The sequence below is a fragment of the Oncorhynchus tshawytscha genome, linkage group LG16 (assembly GCF_018296145.1).
Source record: "Oncorhynchus tshawytscha isolate Ot180627B linkage group LG16, Otsh_v2.0, whole genome shotgun sequence".
Classification (NCBI taxonomy): domain Eukaryota; kingdom Metazoa; phylum Chordata; class Actinopteri; order Salmoniformes; family Salmonidae; genus Oncorhynchus; species Oncorhynchus tshawytscha.
The window spans coordinates 457,156-480,739 of record NC_056444.1 but is presented as its reverse complement, the minus strand read 5'-3'; the positions used below and the strand labels follow the sequence as shown (position 1 = coordinate 480,739).

Sequence of the window (23,584 nt, the reverse complement as noted above, 5' to 3'; positions counted from 1 at the left end):
CTGCTTGATCTGGTCAGTACCTCATTCTCAGCTCTATCTGGTCAGTACCTGATTCTGTCTCTATCTGGTCAGCACCTCATTCTCTCCTATATCTGGTCAGTACCTCATTCTCTGCTCTATCTGGTCAGTACCTCGTTCTCTGCTCTATCCGGTCAGTACCAAATTCTCTGCTCTATCTGGTCAGAACCTCATTCTCTGCTCTATCTGGTCAGTACCTCATTCTCTCCTATATCTGGTCAGTACCTCATTCTCGGCTCTATCTGGTCAGTACCTCATTATCTCCTATATCTGGTCAGAACCTAATTCTCTGCTCTATCTGGTCAGTACCTCATTCTCTCCTATATCTGGTCAGTACCTCATTCTCTGCTCTATCTGGTCAGAACCTCATTCTCTTCTCTATCTGATCAGTACCCAATTATTTCCTATATCTGGTCAGTACCCAATTCTCTGCTCTATCTGGTCAGTACCTCATTCTCTCCTATATCTGGTCAGAACCTAATTCTCTGCTCTATCTGGTCAGTACCTCATTCTCTCCTATATCTGGTCAGTACCTCATTCTATGCTCTATCTGGTCAGAACCTCATTCTCTTCTCTATCTGATCAGTACCCAATTATTTCCTATATCTGGTCAGTACCCAATTCTCTGCTCTATCTGGTCAGTACCTCATTCTCTCCTATATCTGGTCAGTACCTCATTCTCTGTTCTATCTGGTCAGTACCTCATTATCTCCTATATCTGGTCAGAACCTCATTCTCAGCTCTATCTGGTCAGTACCTCATTCTCTCCTCTATCGGGTCAGTACCTCATTCTCTGCTCTATCTGGTCAGAACCTCATTCTCTTCTCTATCTGATCAGTACCCAATTATTTCCTATATCTGGTCAGTACCCAATTCTCTGCTCTATCTGGTCAGTACCTCATTCTCTGCTCTATCCGGTCAGAACCAAATTCTCTGCTCTATCTGGTCAGTACCTCATTATCTCCTATATCTGGTCAGAACCTCATTCTCTGCTTGATCTGGTCAGTACTTCATTCTCTGCTCTCTGGTCAGTACCTCATTCTCAGCTCTATCTGGTCAGTACCTCATTCTGTCTCTATCTGGTCAGCACCTCATTCTCTCCTATATCTGGTCAGTACCTCATTCTCTGCTCTATCTGGTCAGTACCTCATTCTCTGCTCTATCCGGTCAGTACCAAATTCTCTGCTCTATCTGGTCAGAACCTCATTCTCTGCTCTATCTGGTCAGTACCTCATTCTCTCCTATATCTGGTCAGTACCTCATTCTCGGCTCTATCTGGTCAGTACCTCATTATCTCCTATATCTGGTCAGAACCTAATTCTCTGCTCTATCTGGTCAGTACCTCATTCTCTCCTATATCTGGTCAGTACCTCATTCTCTGCTCTATCTGGTCAGAACCTCATTCTCTTCTCTATCTGATCAGTACCCAATTATTTCCTATATCTGGTCAGTACCCAATTCTCTGCTCTATCTGGTCAGTACCTCATTCTCTCCTATATCTGGTCAGAACCTAATTCTCTGCTCTATCTGGTCAGTACCTCATTCTCTCCTATATCTGGTCAGTACCTCATTCTCTGCTCTATCTGGTCAGTACCTCATTCTTGGCTCTATCTGGTCAGTACTTCATTATCTCCTATATCTGGTCAGAACCTCATTCTCTGCTTGATCTGGTCAGTACTTCATTCTCTGCTCTCTGGTCAGTACCTCATTCTCAGCTCTATCTGGTCAGTACCTCATTCTGTCTCTATCTGGTCAGCACCTCATTCTCTCCTATATCTGGTCAGTACCTCATTCTCTGCTCTATCTGGTCAGTACCTCATTCTCTGCTCTATCGGTCAGTACCAAATTCTCTGCTCTATCTGGTCAGAACCTCATTCTCTGCTCTATCTGGTCAGTACCTCATTCTCTCCTATATCTGGTCAGTACCTCATTCTCGGCTCTATCTGGTCAGTACCTCATTATCTCCTATATCTGGTCAGAACCTAATTCTCTGCTCTATCTGGTCAGTACCTCATTCTCTCCTATATCTGGTCAGTACCTCATTCTCTGCTCTATCTGGTCAGAACCTCATTCTCTTCTCTATCTGATCAGTACCCAATTATTTCCTATATCTGGTCAGTACCCAATTCTCTGCTCTATCTGGTCAGTACCTCATTCTATCTATCAGAACCTAATTCTCTGCTCTATCTGGTCAGTACCTCATTCTATCTCCTATATCTGGTCAGTACCTCATTCTCTGCTCTATCTGGTCAGTACCTCATTCTTGGCTCTATCTGGTCAGTACTTCATTATCTCCTATATCTGGTCAGAACCTCATTCTCTGCTTGATCTGGTCAGTACTTCATTCTCTGCTCTCTGGTCAGTACCTCATTCTCAGCTCTATCTGGTCAGTACCTCATTCTGTCTCTATCTGGTCAGCACCTCATTCTCTCCTATATCTGGTCAGTACCTCATTCTCTGCTCTATCTGGTCAGTACCTCATTCTCTGCTCTATCCGGTCAGTACCAAATTCTCTCCTCTATCTGGTCAGAACCTCATTCTCTGCTCTATCTGGTCAGTACCTCATTCTCTCATATCTGGTCAGTACCTCATTCTCGGCTCTATCTGGTCAGTACCTCATTATCTCCTATATCTGGTCAGAACCTAATTCTCTGCTCTATCTGGTCAGAACCTCATTCTCTTCTCTATCTGATCAGTACCTCATTCTCTTCTCTATCTGATCAGTACCTCATTCTCTCCTATATCTGGTCAGTACCTCATTCTCTGTTCTATCTGGTCAGTACCTCATTATCTCCTATATCTGGTCAGAACCTCATTCTCAGCTCTATCTGGTCAGTACCTCATTCTCTCCTCTATCGGGTCAGTACCTCATTCGCTTCTCTATCTGGCCAGTACCTCATTCTCTCCTCTATCTGACCAGTACCTCATTCTGTCTCTATCTGGTCAGTACCCAATTATTTCCTATATCTGGTCAGAACCTAATTCTCTGCTCTATCTGGTCAGTACCTCATTCTCTCCTATATCTGGTCAGTACCTCATTCTCTGCTCTATCTGGTCAGAACCTCATTCTCTTCTCTATCTGATCAGTACCCAATTATTTCCTATATCTGGTCAGTACCCAATTCTCTGCTCTATCTGGTCAGTACCTCATTCTCTCCTATATCTGGTCAGAACCTAATTCTCTGCTCTATCTGGTCAGTACCTCATTCTCTCCTATATCTGGTCAGTACCTCATTCTCTGCTCTATCTGGTCAGAACCTCATTCTCTTCTCTATCTGATCAGTACCCAATTATTTCCTATATCTGGTCAGTACCCAATTCTCTGCTCTATCTGGTCAGTACCTCATTCTCTCCTATATCTGGTCAGTACCTCATTCTCTGTTCTATCTGGTCAGTACCTCATTATCTCCTATATCTGGTCAGAACCTCATTCTCAGCTCTATCTGGTCAGTACCTCATTCTCTCCTCTATCGGGTCAGTGCCTCATTCTCTGCTCTATCTGGTCAGAACCTCATTCTCTTCTCTATCTGATCAGTACCCAATTATTTCCTATATCTGGTCAGTACCCAATTCTCTGCTCTATCTGGTCAGTACCTCATTCTCTGCTCTATCCGGTCAGAACCAAATTCTCTGCTCTATCTGGTCAGTACCTCATTCTATCTCTATATCTGGTCAGTACCTCATTCTCTCCCATATCTGGTCAGTACCTCATTCTTGGCTCTATCTGGTCAGTACCTCATTATCTCCTATATCTGGTCAGAACCTCATTCTCTGCTTGATCTGGTCAGTACTTCATTCTCTGCTCTCTGGTCAGTACCTCATTCTCAGCTCTATCTGGTCAGTACCTCATTCTGTCTCTATCTGGTCAGCACCTCATTCTCTCCTATATCTGGTCAGTACCTCATTCTCTGCTCTATCTGGTCAGTACCTCATTCTCTGCTCTATCCGGTCAGTACCAAATTCTCTGCTCTATCTGGTCAGAACCTCATTCTCTGCTCTATCTGGTCAGTACCTCATTCTCTCCCATATCTGGTCAGTACCTCATTCTTGGCTCTATCTGGTCAGTACCTCATTATCTCCTATATCTGGTCAGAACCTCATTCTCTGCTTGATCTGGTCAGTACTTCATTCTCTGCTCTCTGGTCAGTACCTCATTCTCAGCTCTATCTGGTCAGTACCTCATTCTGTCTCTATCTGGTCAGCACCTCATTCTCTCCTATATCTGGTCAGTACCTCATTCTCTGCTCTATCTGGTCAGTACCTCATTCTCTGCTCTATCCGGTCAGTACCAAATTCTCTGCTCTATCTGGTCAGAACCTCATTCTCTGCTCTATCTGGTCAGTACCTCATTCTCTCCTATATCTGGTCAGTACCTCATTCTCGGCTCTATCTGGTCAGTACCTCATTATCTCCTATATCTGGTCAGAACCTAATTCTCTGCTCTATCTGGTCAGTACCTCATTCTCTCCTATATCTGGTCAGTACCTCATTCTCTGCTCTATCTGGTCAGAACCTCATTCTCTTCTCTATCTGATCAGTACCCAATTATTTCCTATATCTGGTCAGTTCCCAATTCTCTGCTCTATCTGGTCAGTACCTCATTCTCTCCTATATCTGGTCAGAACCTAATTCTCTGCTCTATCTGGTCAGTACCTCATTCTATCTCCTATATCTGGTCAGTACCTCATTCTCTGCTCTATCTGGTCAGTACCTCATTCTTGGCTCTATCTGGTCAGTACTTCATTATCTCCTATATCTGGTCAGAACCTCATTCTCTGCTTGATCTGGTCAGTACTTCATTCTCTGCTCTCTGGTCAGTACCTCATTCTCAGCTCTATCTGGTCAGTACCTCATTCTGTCTCTATCTGGTCAGCACCTCATTCTCTCCTATATCTGGTCAGTACCTCATTCTCTGCTCTATCTGGTCAGTACCTCATTCTCTGCTCTATCCGGTCAGTACCAAATTCTCTCCTCTATCTGGTCAGAACCTCATTCTCTGCTCTATCTGGTCAGTACCTCATTCTCTCATATCTGGTCAGTACCTCATTCTCGGCTCTATCTGGTCAGTACCTCATTATCTCCTATATCTGGTCAGAACCTAATTCTCTGCTCTATCTGGTCAGTACCTCATTCTCTCCTATATCTGGTCAGTACCTCATTCTCTGCTCTATCTGGTCAGAACCTCATTCTCTTCTCTATCTGATCAGTACCCAATTATTTCCTATATCTGGTCAGTACCCAATTCTCTGCTCTATCTGGTCAGTACCTCATTCTCTCCTATATCTGGTCAGTACCTCATTCTCTGTTCTATCTGGTCAGTACCTCATTATCTCCTATATCTGGTCAGAACCTCAATCTCAGCTCTATCTGGTCAGTACCTCATTCTCTCCTCTATCGGGTCAGTACCTCATTCGCTTCTCTATCTGGCCAGTACCTCATTCTCTCCTCTATCTGACCAGTACCTCATTCTGTCTCTATCTGGTCAGTACCCAATTATTTCCTATATCTGGTCAGAACCTAATTCTCTGCTCTATCTGGTCAGTACCTCATTCTCTCCTATATCTGGTCAGTACCTCATTCTCTGCTCTATCTGGTCAGAACCTCATTCTCTTCTCTATCTGATCAGTACCCAATTATTTCCTATATCTGGTCAGTACCCAATTCTCTGCTCTATCTGGTCAGTACCTCATTATCTCCTATATCTGGTCAGTACCTCATTCTCTGCTCTATCTGGTCAGTACCTCATTCTCTGCTCTATCTGGTCAGAACCTCATTCTCTTCTCTATCTGATCAGTACCCAATTATTTCCTATATCTGGTCAGTACCCAATTCTCTGCTCTATCTGGTCAGTACCTCATTCTCTCCTATATCTGGTCAGTACCTCATTCTCTGTTCTATCTGGTCAGTACCTCATTCTCTCCTCTATCTGGTCAGTACCTCATTCTCAGCTCTATCTGGTCAGTACCTCATTCTCTGCTCTATCTGGTCAGAACCTCATTCTCTTCTCTATCTGATCAGTACCCAATTATTTCCTATATCTGGTCAGTACCCAATTCTCTGCTCTATCTGGTCAGTACCTCATTCTCTGCTGTATCTGGTCAGAACCTAATTCTCTGCTCTATCTGGTCAGTACCTCATTCTCTGCTCTATCTGGTCAGAACCTCATTCTCTTCTCTATCTGATCAGTACCCAATTATTTCCTATATCTGGTCAGTACCCAATTCTCTGCTCTATCTGGTCAGTACCTCATTCTCTGCTCTATCCGGTCAGAACCAAATTCTCTGCTCTATCTGGTCAGTACCTCATTCTATCTCCTATATCTGGTCAGTACCTCATTCTCTCCCATATCTGGTCAGTACCTCATTCTTGGCTCTATCTGGTCAGTACCTCATTATCTCCTATATCTGGTCAGAACCTCATTCTCTGCTTGATCTGGTCAGTACTTCATTCTCTGCTCTCTGGTCAGTACCTCATTCTCAGCTCTATCTGGTCAGTACCTCATTCTGTCTCTATCTGGTCAGCACCTCATTCTCTCCTATATCTGGTCAGTACCTCATTCTCTGCTCTATCTGGTCAGTACCTCATTCTCTGCTCTATCCGGTCAGTACCAAATTCTCTGCTCTATCTGGTCAGAACCTCATTCTCTGCTCTATCTGGTCAGTACCTCATTCTCTCCCATATCTGGTCAGTACCTCATTCTTGGCTCTATCTGGTCAGTACCTCATTATCTCCTATATCTGGTCAGAACCTCATTCTCTGCTTGATCTGGTCAGTACTTCATTCTCTGCTCTCTGGTCAGTACCTCATTCTCAGCTCTATCTGGTCAGTACCTCATTCTGTCTCTATCTGGTCAGCACCTCATTCTCTCCTATATCTGGTCAGTACCTCATTCTCTGCTCTATCTGGTCAGTACCTCATTCTCTGCTCTATCCGGTCAGTACCAAATTCTCTGCTCTATCTGGTCAGAACCTCATTCTCTGCTCTATCTGGTCAGTACCTCATTCTCTCCTATATCTGGTCAGTACCTCATTCTCGGCTCTATCTGGTCAGTACCTCATTATCTCCTATATCTGGTCAGAACCTAATTCTCTGCTCTATCTGGTCAGTACCTCATTCTCTCCTATATCTGGTCAGTACCTCATTCTCTGCTCTATCTGGTCAGAACCTCATTCTCTTCTCTATCTGATCAGTACCCAATTATTTCCTATATCTGGTCAGTACCTCATTCTCTCCTATATCTGGTCAGTACCTCATTCTCGGCTCTATCTGGTCAGTACCTCATTATCTCCTATATCTGGTCAGAACCTAATTCTCTGCTCTATCTGGTCAGTACCTCATTCTCTCCTATATCTGGTCAGTACCTCATTCTCTGCTCTATCTGGTCAGAACCTCATTCTCTTCTCTATCTGATCAGTACCCAATTATTTCCTATATCTGGTCAGTACCCAATTCTCTGCTCTATCTGGTCAGTACCTCATTCTCTCCTATATCTGGTCAGTACCTCATTCTCTGTTCTATCTGGTCAGTACCTCATTATCTCCTATATCTGGTCAGAACCTCATTCTCAGCTCTATCTGGTCAGTACCTCATTCTCTCCTCTATCGGGTCAGTACCTCATTCACTTCTCTATCTGGCCAGTACCTCATTCTCTCCTCTATCTGACCAGTACCTCATTCTGTCTCTATCTGGTCAGGACCCAATTATTTCCTATATCTGGTCAGTACCTCATTCTCAGCTCTATCTGGTCAGTACCTCATTCTCTTCTCTATCTGGCCAGTACCTCATTCTCTCCTCTATCTGACCAGTACCTCATTCTGTCTCAATCTGGTCAGTACCCAATTATTTCCTATATATGGTCAGTACCCAATTCTCTGCTCTATCTGGTCAGTACCTCATTCTCTGTTCTATCTGGTCAGTACCTCATTATCTCCTATATCTGGTCAGTACCTCATTCTCTGCTCTATCTGGTCAGTACCTCATTCTCTGCTCTATCTGGTCAGAACCTCATTCTCTCCTCTATCTGGTCAGTACCTCATTCTCTCCTCTATCTGGTCAGTACCTCATTCTCTGCTCTATCTGGTCAGAACCTCATTCTCTTCTCTATCTGATCAGTACCCAATTATTTCCTATATCTGGTCAGTACCCAATTCTCTGCTCTATCTGGTCAGAACCTCATTCTCTGCTCTATCTGGTCAGAACCAAATTCTCTGCTCTATCTGGTCAGTACCTCATTATCTCCTATATCTGGTCAGAACCTCATTCTCTGCTTGATCTGGTCAGTACTTCATTCTCCTCTGGTCAGTACCTCATTCTCAGCTCTATCTGGTCAGTACCTCATTCTGTCTCTATCTGGTCAGCACCTCATTCTCTCCTATATCTGGTCAGTACCTCGTTCTCTGCTCTATCGGTCAGTACCAAATTCTCTACTCTATCTGGTCAGAACCTCATTCTCTGCTCCTATCTGGTCAGTACCTCATTCTCTCCTATATCTGGTCAGTACCTCATTCTCGGCTCTATCTGGTCAGTACCTCATTATCTCCTATATCTGGTCAGAACCTAATTCTCTGCTCTATCTGGTCAGTACCTCATTCTCTCCTATATCTGGTCAGTACCTCATTCTCTGCTCTATCTGGTCAGAACCTCATTCTCTTCTCTATCTGATCAGTACCCAATTATTTCCTATATCTGGTCAGTACCCAATTCTCTGCTCTATCTGGTCAGTACCTCATTCTCTCCTATATCTGGTCAGTACCTCATTCTCTGTTCTATCTGGTCAGTACCTCATTATCTCCTATATCTGGTCAGAACCTCATTCTCAGCTCTATCTGGTCAGTACCTCATTCTCTCCTCTATGGGGTCAGTACCTCATTCTCTGATCTATCTGGTCAGAACCTCATTCTCTTCTCTATCTGATCAGTACCCAATTATTTCCTATATCTGGTCAGTACCCAATTCTCTGCTCTATCTGGTCAGAACCTCATTCTCTGCTCTATCCGGTCAGAACCAAATTCTCTGCTCTATCTGGTCAGTACCTCATTATCTCCTATATCTGGTCAGAACCTCATTCTCTGCTTGATCTGGTCAGTACTTCATTCTCTGCTCTCTGGTCAGTACCTCATTCTCAGCTCTATCTGGTCAGTACCTCATTCTGTCTCTATCTGGTCAGCACCTCATTCTCTCCTATATCTGGTCAGTACCTCATTCTCTGCTCTATCTGGTCAGTACCTCATTCTCTGCTCTATCCGGTCAGTACCAAATTCTCTGCTCTATCTGGTCAGAACCTCATTCTCTGCTCTATCTGGTCAGTACCTCATTCTCTCCTATATCTGGTCAGTACCTCATTCTCGGCTCTATCTGGTCAGTACCTCATTATCTCCTATATCTGGTCAGAACCTAATTCTCTGCTCTATCTGGTCAGTACCTCATTCTCTCCTATATCTGGTCAGTACCTCATTCTCTGCTCTATCTGGTCAGAACCTCATTCTCTTCTCTATCTGATCAGTACCCAATTATTTCCTATATCTGGTCAGTACCCAATTCTCTGCTCTATCTGGTCAGTACCTCATTCTCTCCTATATCTGGTCAGAACCTAATTCTCTGCTCTATCTGGTCAGTACCTCATTCTATCTCCTATATCTGGTCAGTACCTCATTCTCTGCTCTATCTGGTCAGTACCTCATTCTTGGCTCTATCTGGTCAGTACTTCATTATCTCCTATATCTGGTCAGAACCTCATTCTCTGCTTGATCTGGTCAGTACTTCATTCTCTGCTCTCTGGTCAGTACCTCATTCTCAGCTCTATCTGGTCAGTACCTCATTCTGTCTCTATCTGGTCAGCACCTCATTCTCTCCTATATCTGGTCAGTACCTCATTCTCTGCTCTATCTGGTCAGTACCTCATTCTCTGCTCTATCCGGTCAGTACCAAATTCTCTCCTCTATCTGGTCAGAACCTCATCTCTCTGCTCTATCTGGTCAGTACCTCATTCTCTCATATCTGGTCAGTACCTCATTCTCGGCTCTATCTGGTCAGTACCTCATTATCTCCTATATCTGGTCAGAACCTAATTCTCTGCTCTATCTGGTCAGTACCTCATTCTCTCCTATATCTGGTCAGTACCTCATTCTCTGCTCTATCTGGTCAGAACCTCATTCTCTTCTCTATCTGATCAGTACCCAATTATTTCCTATATCTGGTCAGTACCCAATTCTCTGCTCTATCTGGTCAGTACCTCATTCTCTCCTATATCTGGTCAGTACCTCATTCTCTGTTCTATCTGGTCAGTACCTCATTATCTCCTATATCTGGTCAGAACCTCATTCTCAGCTCTATCTGGTCAGTACCTCATTCTCTCCTCTATCGGGTCAGTACCTCATTCGCTTCTCTATCTGGCCAGTACCTCATTCTCTCCTCTATCTGACCAGTACCTCATTCTGTCTCTATCTGGTCAGTACCCAATTATTTCCTATATCTGGTCAGAACCTAATTCTCTGCTCTATCTGGTCAGTACCTCATTCTCTCCTATATCTGGTCAGTACCTCATTCTCTGCTCTATCTGGTCAGAACCTCATTCTCTTCTCTATCTGATCAGTACCCAATTATTTCCTATATCTGGTCAGTACCCAATTCTCTGCTCTATCTGGTCAGTACCTCATTCTCTCCTATATCTGGTCAGAACCTAATTCTCTGCTCTATCTGGTCAGTACCTCATTCTCTCCTATATCTGGTCAGTACCTCATTCTCTGCTCTATCTGGTCAGAACCTCATTCTCTTCTCTATCTGATCAGTACCCAATTATTTCCTATATCTGGTCAGTACCCAATTCTCTGCTCTATCTGGTCAGTACCTCATTCTCTCCTATATCTGGTCAGTACCTCATTCTCTGTTCTATCTGGTCAGTACCTCATTATCTCCTATATCTGGTCAGAACCTCATTCTCAGCTCTATCTGGTCAGTACCTCATTCTCTCCTCTATCGGGTCAGTACCTCATTCTCTGCTCTATCTGGTCAGAACCTCATTCTCTTCTCTATCTGATCAGTACCCAATTATTTCCTATATCTGGTCAGTACCCAATTCTCTGCTCTATCTGGTCAGTACCTCATTCTCTGCTCTATCCGGTCAGAACCAAATTCTCTGCTCTATCTGGTCAGTACCTCATTCTATCTCCTATATCTGGTCAGTACCTCATTCTCTCCCATATCTGGTCAGTACCTCATTCTTGGCTCTATCTGGTCAGTACCTCATTATCTCCTATATCTGGTCAGAACCTCATTCTCTGCTTGATCTGGTCAGTACTTCATTCTCTGCTCTCTGGTCAGTACCTCATTCTCAGCTCTATCTGGTCAGTACCTCATTCTGTCTCTATCTGGTCAGCACCTCATTCTCTCCTATATCTGGTCAGTACCTCATTCTCTGCTCTATCTGGTCAGTACCTCATTCTCTGCTCTATCCGGTCAGTACCAAATTCTCTGCTCTATCTGGTCAGAACCTCATTCTCTGCTCTATCTGGTCAGTACCTCATTCTCTCCTATATCTGGTCAGTACCTCATTCTCGGCTCTATCTGGTCAGTACCTCATTATCTCCTATATCTGGTCAGAACCTAATTCTCTGCTCTATCTGGTCAGTACCTCATTCTCTCCTATATCTGGTCAGTACCTCATTCTCTGCTCTATCTGGTCAGAACCTCATTCTCTTCTCTATCTGATCAGTACCCAATTATTTCCTATATCTGGTCAGTACCCAATTCTCTGCTCTATCTGGTCAGTACCTCATTCTCTCCTATATCTGGTCAGTACCTCATTCTCTGTTCTATCTGGTCAGTACCTCATTATCTCCTATATCTGGTCAGAACCTCATTCTCAGCTCTATCTGGTCAGTACCTCATTCTCTCCTCTATCGGGTCAGTACCTCATTCGCTTCTCTATCTGGCCAGTACCTCATTCTCTCCTCTATCTGACCAGTACCTCATTCTGTCTCTATCTGGTCAGTACCCAATTATTTCCTATATCTGGTCAGTACCTCATTCTCAGCTCTATCTGGTCAGTACCTCATTCTCTTCTCTATCTGGCCAGTACCTCATTCTCTCCTCTATCTGACCAGTACCTCATTCTGTCTCAATCTGGTCAGTACCCAATTATTTCCTATATATGGTCAGTACCCAATTCTCTGCTCTATCTGGTCAGTACCTCATTCTCTGTTCTATCTGGTCAGTACCTCATTCTCTGTTCTATCTGGTCAGTACCTCATTATCTCCTATATCTGGTCAGTACCTCATTCTCTGCTCTATCTGGTCAGTACCTCATTCTCTTCTCTATCTGATCAGTACCCAATTATTTCCTATATCTGGTCAGTACCCAATTCTCTGCTCTATCTGGTCAGTACCTCATTCTCTGCTGTATCTGGTCAGTATGAGACTGTTTGTGGCACCCTCTCCATCATCAATGTTTACAGTAACTACCCATGATTTGCCATATTCAAATTACAATGGCATGACTGACACTCAATCCAAAAGTTGTTTTCTCACTCACTGGTATCTGAGAGGTTAGTTAGTCTCTCTCTCTCAAACATTACACTCACTCAATAGATATGGGGGTTTATCAAAATTGGGTTTGTTTTCTCATTCTTTGTGGGTCTGTGTAGCCTGATGGAAATATGTGTCTCTAGTATGGTCATATATTTGTCAGGAGGTTAGGAAGTGCAGCTCAGTTTCCACCTCATTTTGTGGGCAATGTGCACATAGTCTCTATTCTCTTGAGAGCCAGGTCTGCCTTCAACGGCCTTTCTCAATAGCAAGGATATTCTCACTGAGTTTGTACATAGTCAAAGCTTTCCTTAAGTTTGGGTCAGTCACAGTGGTCAGGTAATCTGCCACTGTGTACACACTGTTTAGGGCCAAATACCATTCTAGTTTTCTCAGTTTTTTTGTTAATTCTTTCCAATGTGTCATGTAATTCTCTTTTCGTTTTATCATGATTTGGTTGGGTCCCCTTTGTGTTGCTGCACTGGGGCTCTGTGGGTTCAGTTTGTGTTTGGACCAGCTTGCTTAGGGGACTTTTCTCCAGGTTCATCTCTCTGTAGTTGATGGCTTTGTTATGTAAGGTTTGGGAATCACTTCCTTTTAGGTGGTTGTAGAATTTAACGTCTCTTTTCTGGATTTTGATCATTAGCGGGTATCCGGCTCATTCTGCTCTGCATGCATTATTTGGTGTTTTATCTTGTACATAGAGGATATTTTTTGCTGAATTCTGCATGCAGAGTCTCAATGAGCAGAGGGGAGGCCTCCCAACCATAAAGGGCAATGGGTTCTTTAACTTATTCAAGATCTTTCGCCAAATCGTAATTGCTATGTTGAATTTTATGTTCCTTTTGATGGCATAAAATGCCCTTCTTGCCTTGTCTCTCAGATCGTTCACAGCTTTGTTTAAGTTACCTGTGGCACTTATGTTTAGGCCGAGATATGTATTGTTTTTGTGTGTGCACTAGGGCAACAGTGTCTAGATGGAATTTGTATTTGTGGTCCTGGCAACTGGACCTTTTCTGGAACACCATTATTTTTTTGTCTTAATGAGATCTACTGTCCGTCCCCAGGTCTGACATAATCTGTGCAGAAGATCTATGTGCTGCTGTAGGCTCTCCTTAGTTGGGGACAGAACCACCAGATCATCAGCAAACAGTAGACATTTGACTTCAGATTCTAGTCGGGTTCGGTTGGGTGCTGCCCTCGTCAATATGTTTATATATATGTTGAAGAGGGTGGGGCTCAAGCTGCATCCCTGTCTCACCCCACGGCCCTGCGGAAGAAATGTGTGTTTTTGCCAAACTTAACCACACACTTCTTGTTTGTGTACATGGATTTTGTGATGTGGTATGTTTCTCCCCCAACACCACTTTCCATCAATTTGTATAGGAAACCCTCATGCCAAATTGAATCAATAGCTTTTTTGAAATCAACAAAACATGAGAAGACTTTGCCTTTGTTTTGTTTTGTTTGTTTGTCAATTTGTGTGGGCAGGGTGAATATGTGGTCTGTCATTGGTAAAAAGCCAATTTGCCATTTGCTCAGTACATTGTTTTCACTGAGGAAATGTATGAGTCTGCTGTTAATGATAATTCAGAGAATTTTCCAAAGGTTTTTGTTGACGCATATCCCACGGTAGTTATTGGGTTCAAATTTGTCTCCACTTTTGTGGATTGGGGTGATCAGTTCTTGGTTCCAAATATTGGGGAAGATGCCAGAGCTGAGGATGATATATAAGTATAGCCAATTGGAATTTTTGGTCTCTCTCACTTTCTCTTGCTCTCTCTCGCTCTCAGGTTTGTAACCAGTCTGGTGTACTATGGGGTGAGTCTAAACGTGGGTAACTTTGGTCTGGACATCTATCTGACCCAGCTGATCTTTGGCATTGCTGAGCTCCCTGCCCGACTGGGCTCCCTGCCCCTCATAGAACACTTTGGACGGAGGATGTGTCAGGCCATCGCCCTGTTCTTCGGAGGCACAGCCTGTCTTGTTCTTCTAGCTGTTCCAGATGGTAAAATCAGTATTTTATGAAAGTAGATTTTTATGCTGTTATTTTAATACTTTTCACATTATTAAGGTTGTTTTAACACTTGAAGATGGAATCCACATTTGTTGAAACAGCGCCACTCTTTTGCCCCAGCACTTTTGTTGATAAACAACATAGAGGAACGTCCGGCAGCGGTACATATTCTGATAAACGGAGTAGAGGAGCATCCACAGCGGTACATATTCTGATTAACAGAGTAAAATAGTGTCCACAGCGGTACATATTCTGATTAACAGAGTAAAATAGTGTCCACAGCGGTACATATTCTGATTAACAGAGTAGAAGAGTGTCCACAGCGGTACATATTCTGATTAACGGAGTAGAGGAGCATCCACAGCGGTACATATTCTGATTAACAGAGTAGAGGAGCATCCACAGCGGTACATATTCTGATTAACAGAGTAGAGTAGTATCCACAGCGGTACATATTCAGATTACCAGAGTAGAGGAGCATCCACAGCGGTACATATTCTGATTAACAGAGTAGAAGTGTCCACAGTGGTACATATTCTGATTAACAGAGTAGTAGAGTGTCCACAGCGGTACATATTCTGATTAACAGAGTAGAGTAGTATCCACAGCGGTACATATTCTGATTAACAGAGTAGAGGAGCATCCACAGCGGTACATATTCTGATTAACAGAGTAGAAGAGTGTCCACAGTGGTACATATTCTGATTAACAGAGTAGAAGAGTGTCCACAGCGGTACATATTCTGATTAACAGAGTAGAAGAGTGTCCACAGTGGTACATATTCTGATTAATGGAGTAGAAGAGTGTCCACAGCGGTACATATTCTGATTAACAGGGTAGAGGAGCATCCACAGCGGTACATATTCTGATTAATGGAGTAGAAGAGTGTCCACAGCGGTACATATTCTGATTAATGGAGTAGAAGAGTGTCCACAGCGGTACATATTCTGATTAATGGAGTAGAAGAGTGTCCACAGCGGTACATATTCTGCTGTTCTATCGTGATGTCTGAGGAAGTAAAACATGTTGTTGTTTACTTATCTTGTTATGGCTGCAATCCTGCTAACGGGATCGATATGACAACTACCAGTGAAAATAGAGGGCGCCAAATTCAAACCACAGAAATCTCATAATTACAATTCCTAAAACATACGTGTCTCATACCATTTTAAAGCTATTCTCGTTGTTAATCCCACCAAAGTGTCCGATTTCAAATATGCTTTTAGGCAAAAGCACTACAAACGATTATGTTAGGTCTCCACCAAACCACAATAAGCACAGCCATTTTCCAGCAAAATATAGTATTCACAAAAAGCAGAAATAAAGATAAAATTAATCACTAACCTTTAATTATCTTCATCAGATGACACTCATAGGACTTCATGTTACACAATACATGCATGTTTTGTTTGATAATGTTCAAATTTATATAAAAAACTCTGAGTTTACGTTGGCGTATTAGATTCACTAGTTCCAAAAATATAAAGTGATTTTGCATAGCCACATCATTTCAACAGAAATACTCATCATAAATGTAGATGATAATACAAGTTATACACATGGAATTATAGATTTACCTCTCCTTAATGCAACCGCTGTGTCAGATTTCAGAAAAAGTTTACGGAAAAAGCAACCCATGCAATAATCTGAGATGGAGCTCAGAACAGTAGCTCACCAGAAAAACAGTAACAAACAGTAACAAATTAGCCGCCATGTATTAAAAACCAGAAAGTACATGATAAATGTTTCCTTACCTTTGATGAACTTCATCAGAATGCAGTCCTAGGAATCCCAGATCCACAATAAATGCTTGATTTGTTCGAAAATGTCCGTTATTTATGTCCAATTAGGTACTTTGGTTAGCGCTTTTGGTAAACAATTCCAAAGTCACAAAGCGCGTCCACTATAACGTGACAAAATATCCAAAAGTTCCATAACAGTAAGTAGAAACATGTCAAACGATTTACTGAATCAATCTTTAGAATGTTGTTTACATATATCTTGAATAACTTTCCAACCGGAGAATTAGAATGACTTCAGATGACCGGTGGAACGCAAGTCCTTCCCCTGTGAACGCGCATGGTGAATGCATGGTCAACTCGTGGCAGTGGTGACTATTTCCTGTCTCATTCGACCCCCCTTCACATTGGAGTCATCAGACAAAGTTCTATTGACTGTTGACATCTAGTGGAAGGCGTAGGAAGTGAAAACTCATCCATATCTCGCTGTAATTTCGCTACACTCGCATTAACATCTGCTAACCATGTGTATGTGACAAATAAATTTGATTTGATTTAATTTCAATGAGAGCTTGGTTGAAAATCTGCCACCCCTAGGAAAAAAAAACAGGAAGTGGAATTTTTCAGGTTTTTGCCTGCTATATGAGTTCTGTTATACTCACAGACATAATTCATAATTCAAACAGTTTTAGAAACTTCAGAGTGTTTTCTATCCAATACTAATAATATGCATATATTAGCAACTGAGACTGAGGAGCTGGCCGTTTATAATGGGCACCTTTTCATCCAAGCTACTCAATACTGCCCCTGCAGCGATAACAAGTTATTTGTTGTAATATCACAAACGACTGTTTCACCAATTAAGGATTCTAGCTTTAAGTGTTATTTTCTAAACACGTTTGACACTCAACACACTATTATTTAAAAAATATATGTGCTAGTTTTAATTCTTAAGCACCTGTAACACTTTTGTAATTAAATCCGTTTAACAAATTCTCTGTCTGATTGTTTCTCCTCCCTCAGACATGCGAGTAGTGATGACGGTCATAGCCGTGTCAGGGAAATTTGCCCTGGCTGCCTCCTTCACCATCATCTATGTTTACACAGCAGAGCTCTATCCCACTGTAGTGAGGTATGTTCATTACAGCTGAGCTCTATCCCACTGTAGTGAGGTATGTTTATTACAGCTGAGCTCTATCCCACTGTAGTGAGGTATGTTTACACAGCTGAGCTCTATCCCACTGTAGTGAGGTATGTTTACACAGCGGAGCTCTATCCCACTGTAGTGAGGTATGTTTACACAGATGAGCTCTATCCCACTATAGTGAGGTATGTTCATTACAGCTGAGCTCTATCCCACTGTAGTGAGGTATGTTTATTACAGCTGAGCTCTATCCCACTGTAGTGAGGTATGTTTACACAGCTGAGCTCTATCCCACTGTAGTGAGGTATGTTCATTACAGCTGAGCTCTATCCCACTGTAGTGAGGTATGTTTACACAGCTGAGCTCTATCCCACTGTAGTGAGGTATGTTCATTACAGCTGAGCTCTATCCCACTATAGTGAGGTATGTTCATTACAGCTGAGCTCTATCCCACTGTAGTGAGGTATGTTTACACAGCTGAGATCTATCCCACTATAGTGAGGTATGTTTACACAGCTGAGCTCTATCCCACTTTAGTGAGGTATGTTAATTACAGCTGAGCTCTATCCCACTGTAGTGAGGTATGTTTACACAGCTGAGCTCTATTCCACTGGAGTGAGGTATGTTTACACAGCTGAGCTCTATCCCACTGTAGTGAGGTATGTTTATTACAGCTGATCTCTATCCCACTATAGTGAGGTATGTTTACACAGCTGAGCTCTATCCTACTGTAGTGAGGTATGTTTACACAGCTGAGCTCTATTCCACTGTAGTGAGGTATGTTTACAGAGCTGAGCTCTATCCTACTGTAGTGAGGTATGTTCATTACAGCTGAGCTCTATCCACTGTAGTGAGGTATGTTTATTGCAGATGAGCTCTATCCCACTGTAGTGAGGTATGTTCATTACAGCTGAGCTCTATCCCACTGTAGTGAGGTATGTTCATTACAGCTGAGCTCTATCCCACTGTAGTGAGGTATGTTTATTACAGATGAGCTCTATTCCACTGTAGTGAGGTATGTTTACACAGCTGAGCTCTATTCCACTGTAGTGAGGTATGTTTACACAGCTGAGCTCTATCCCACTGTAGTGAGGTATGTTTATTACAGCTGAGCTCTATCCCACTGTAGTGAGGTATGTTCATTACAGCTGAGCTCTATCCCACTGTAGTGAGGTATGTTTACACAGCTGAGCTCTATCCCACTGTAGTGAGGTATGTTTACACAGCTGAGCTCTATCCCACTGTAGTGAGGTATGTTTACACAGCTGAGCTCTATCCCACTGTAGTGAGGTATGTTTACACAGCTGAGCTCTATCCCACTGTAGTGAGGTATGTTTACTCAGCTGAGCTCTATCCCACTGTAGTGAGGTATGTTTACACAGCTGACCTCTATCCCACTGTAGTGAGGTATGTTTACACAGCTGAGAACTATTCCACTTTAGTGAGGTATGTTTACACAGCTGAGCTCTATCCCACTGTAGTGAGGTATGTTCATTACAGCTGAGCTCTATCCCACTGTAGTGAGGTATGTTTATTACAGATGAGCTCTATCCCACTGTAGTGAGGTATGTTTACACAGCGGAGCTCTATCCCACTGTAGTGAGGTATGTTTACACAGATGAGCTCTATCCCACTATAGTGAGGTATGTTCATTACAGCTGAGCTCTATCCCACTGTAGTGAGGTATGTTCATTACAGCTGAGCTCTATCCCACTGTAGTGAGGTATGTTTACACAGCTGAGCTCTATCCCACTGTAGTGAGGTATGTTTACACAGCTGAGCTCTATCCCACTGTAGTGAGGTATGTTTACACAGCTGAGCTCTATCCCACTGTAGTGAGGTATGTTTACACAGCTGAGCTCTATCCCACTGTAGTGAGGTATGTTTACTCAGCTGAGCTCTATCCCACTGTTGTGAGGTATGTTTACACAGCTGACCTCTATCCCACTGTAGTGAGGTATGTTTACACAGCTGAGAACTATTCCACTTTAGTGAGGTATGTTTATTACATCTGAGCTCTATCCCACTGTAGTGAGGTATGTTCATTACAGCTGAGCTCTATCCCACTGTAGTGAGGTATGTTCATTACAGCTGAGCTCTATCCCACTGTAGTGAGGTATGTTTATTGCAGATGAGCTCTATCCCACTGTAGTGAGGTATGTTCATTACAGCTGAACTCTATTCCTCTGTAGTGAGGTGAGATGTTCATACTGCTAAAACACATTGGCTGGAACACACACAGATACAGGCCTAAACGTTTCAACATACTTACTTACATGGGTGCGGGCAGCAATCGGTACAGAGAACTTAGTTTTACTTGCATTTTAAAGCAGTTGGAGGCCTCGGAAGGAGTGTTGTATGGCGTTGAAGATTGTTTGGAGGTTTGTTAGCACAGTGTCCAAAGAAGGGCCAGATGAATACAGAATGGTGTCGTCTGCTTAGAAGTGGATGTTTGTTTATTCCATGTGTAACTCTGTGTTGTTGTTTTTGTCACACTGCTTTGCTTTATCTTGGCCATGTCGCAGTTGCAAATGAGAACTTGTTCTCAACTAGCTTACCTGGTTAAATAAAGGGGAAATAAAAAATAAAAACAGAATCACCAGCAGCAAGAGTGACATCATTGATGTATACAGAGAAGAGAGTCTGCCCGAGAATTGAACCCTGTGGCACCCCTATAGAGACTGCCAGAGGTCCGGACAACAGGCCCTCCGATTTGACACACTGAACTCTATCTGAGAAGTAGTTGGTGAACCAGGCGAGGCAATCATTTGAGAATCCAAGGTTATTGAGTCTGTCGTTAAGAATATGGTGATTGACAGAGTCGAAAGCCTTGGCCAGGTCGATGAAGACGGCTGCACAGTGCTGTCTTTTATTGATGGCGGTTTTGATATCGCTTAGGACCTTGAGCGTGGCTTAGGTGCACCCATGTCCAGCTTGGAAACCATATTGCATAGTGGAGAAGGTACGGTGGGATTTGAAAGGGTCGGTGATCTGTTTGTTAACTTGGCTTTCGAAGATTTTAGAAAGGCAGGTGAGGATGGATATAGATCTATCACAGTTTGGGTCTAGAGTGTCTCCCCCTTTGAAGAGGGGGATGACCGCGGCAGCTTTCCAATATTTGGGGATCTCAGACGATACGAAAGAGAGGATGAACAGGCTAGTAATAGTGGTTGCAATAATTTCTGCGGATAAGAGAGGGTCCAGATTGTCCAGCCCAGCTGATTTGTAGGGGTGCAGCTCTTACAGAACATCGGCTGTCTGGATTTGGGTGAAGGAGAAGCGGGGAGGGGGGGGGTGCTGAGATGTTGGCCGGGGTAGGGGTAGCCAGGTGGAAAGCATGGCCAGCCATCGAAAAATGCTTATTGAAATGATTGATTATCGTAGATTTATCGGTGGTGACAGTGTTTCCTATCATCACTGCAGTGGGCAGCTGGGAGGAGGTGCTCTTATTCGCCATGGACTTTACAGTGTCCCAAAACATTTTGGAATTAGTGCTACAGGATGCAAATGTATTTTTGAAAAAGCTAGCCTTAGCTTTCCTAACTGACTGAGTGTATTGGTTCCTGACTTCCCTGAAAAGTTGCATATCGCAGGGTCTATTCGATGCTATTGCAGTCCGCCACAGGATGTTTTTGTACTGGTCAAGGGCAGTCAAGTCTGGGGTGAACCAAGGGCTATATCTGTTCTTAATTCTAAATTTCTTGAATGGGGCATGCTTATTTAAGATGGTGAGGAAAGCAATTTAAAGGAGCACCCAGGCATCCTCTACTGACGGAATGAGGTCAATATCCTTCCAGGATACCCGGGCCAGGTCGATTAGAAAGGCCTGCTCGGAGAAGTGTTTTAGGGAGCGTTTGACAGTGATGAGGGGTGGTCGGTTTACCGCAGACCCATTATGCACGCAGGCAATGATTGCTGAGGTCCTGGTTGAAAACTGCAATGGTGTATTTAGAGGGCAAGTTGGTCAGGGTGATATCTAAGAGGGTTACGTATTTAGGGTTGTACCTGGTAGGTTCCTTGATAATTTGTGCGATTGAGGGCATGTAGCGTAGATTGTAGGACGGCCGGTGTGTTAAATAAGCATGTCCCAGTTTAGGTCACCTAACAGTGCGAACTCTGACGATAGATGGGCGGCAATCAATTCACATATGGTGTCCAGTGAACAGCTGGGGGCTTAAGGGGGTCTATAACAAGCGGCAACGGTGAGAAACTTGTTTCTGGACATTTTTAAAAGTAGAAGCTCGAATTGTTTGAGCACAGACCTGGATAGTATGACAGATCTCAGGATATCTCTGCAGTAGATTGCAACTCCGCCCCCTCTGGCAGTTCTATCTTGTCAGAAAATGTTATAGTTAGGGATGAAAATTTCTGGATTTTTGGTGGCCTTCCTAAGCCAGGATCCAGGCACGGCTAGGACATCCGGGTTGGCGGAGTGTGCTAAAGCAGTGAATAAAACAAACTTAGGGAGAAGGCTTCTAATGTTAACATGCATGAAACCATGGCTTTTACGGTTACAGAAGTCAACAAATGAGAGCACCTGGGGAATGGGAGTGGAGCTAGGGGCTGCAGGGCCTGGGTTAATCTCGACATCACCAGAGGAACAGAGGACTGGTCGTCTAGTGCGTTTGGAACAGAGAGTAAAAGGAGCAGATTTCTGGGCACAGAAGAATAGATTCAAGGCATAATGTACCGACAAGGGTATGGTAGGATGTGAATACAGTGGAGATAAGCCTGGGCACTGAGTGACGATGAGAGAGGTTTTGTCTCTAGAGGCACCAGGTGTGGTCATTGCATTTGTGGGGGGTGGAACAAAAGGGCTAGCTAAGTCATATTGAGCAGAGCTGGAGGCTCTACAGTGAAATAAGACAATAATCACTAACCAAAACAGCAATAGACAAGGCATATTGACATAAGGGAGAGGCATGTGTAGCCGAGTGATCATAGGGTCCAGTGAGTAGCTAGGCGAGCTGGAGACACGATGATTCAGACAGCTAGCGGGCCGGGGAGAGCATCTTGGATTTTTTGACAGGTCTGAACTTCCTGATCTGTGCATTGTCTTGCAGACAGAACGGAGTGGGTCTGAACTTCATGTGTATGGTCTTGCAGACAGAACGGAGTGGGTCTGAACTCCATGGGTATTGTCTTGCAGACAGAACGGAGTGGGTCTGAACTTCCTGATCTGTGTATTGTCTTGCAGACAGAACGGAGTGGGTCTGAACTCCATGTGTGCCCGTGTGGCTGGCATCCTTGCCCCCCTGATTAGACTGCTGGAGGTGTATCACTATTCCATCCCTATGTTGATCTATGGCATCCTGCCCTTCCTGGGTGGAGGCCTCTGCTTCATGCTGCCTGAGACACTCAACACTGAGCTACAAGACCACACTGAACCACAGGAGAAGGACTCAGTGTGAGTATCATTCTGGAGGGATGGGGAGGGGGATGGATGGATGGATGGATGGATGAGAGAGCAAATGGATAGAAGGATGTTATATTTTTGAGACCTCCTTGAAAGCAGTCTGGTTCAGCGTGCTTATATTGTTGTAATTTCAACTGTGTTGATATCAAGATTTAGCATTTCCACTGTAATAAATTATTTCAAATGGTGTATTTCTGCAAGTAGATTGCTTACTTGTTATTTTTTATTCTAGAACTCCTGAGAAGTTGAATCTTGAAAATGGACTCAGTCATGTAGAGGATAAGACAGAAGAAACAATGATCACAAAAATGTAAATGATTATCACTGTTTTATATTATCTTGAGCTTTACATAGAGTACGTGATTGTTTTGATTATTATCAATATCAAGTAGATCTACTAAATGGTCAATCAAAACATTCGATTGTTATTCAGATCTCATACTATATTGTTAGAGAGACATTTTGTAAACATAACTACTTTATTTTGTATTAATCAAATTATAAAATACATTATTTATATCACAAAAATGTTTTTGATATAGTTGAACATTTCTAAATAAAAATAAAAATGATAAAATATGTTTGTATAAATCACTGCTTCGGTTCCAAATATATTTCCTTTATTTTTTTACGTTTGGATTATATGTGTATTGTTATTGTATTGCTAGATATTGCTGCATTGTTGGAGCTACAGTAGACTGTTGGAGCAGACTGTTGGAGCTACAGTA

At 43.1% G+C, this 23,584-nt stretch overlaps 1 protein-coding gene across 1 annotated transcript in view; it reads left to right on the top strand.

Annotated features, from left to right (window-relative positions):
• The window catches only part of slc22a13b (solute carrier family 22 member 13b), an 88,123-nt gene extending 64,690 nt beyond the window's left edge, over window positions 1-23,433 (top strand). The window contains exons 7-10 of the mRNA XM_042298656.1: window positions 14,334-14,548; window positions 17,320-17,428; window positions 22,638-22,847; window positions 23,089-23,433. Coding sequence (XP_042154590.1) covers window positions 14,334-14,548; window positions 17,320-17,428; window positions 22,638-22,847; window positions 23,089-23,170 — 616 coding nt within the window. The 3' untranslated portion in view covers window positions 23,171-23,433. The remainder of the gene's footprint in view (window positions 1-14,333; window positions 14,549-17,319; window positions 17,429-22,637; window positions 22,848-23,088) is intronic.
• Window positions 23,434-23,584: the final 151 nt, after the last annotated feature.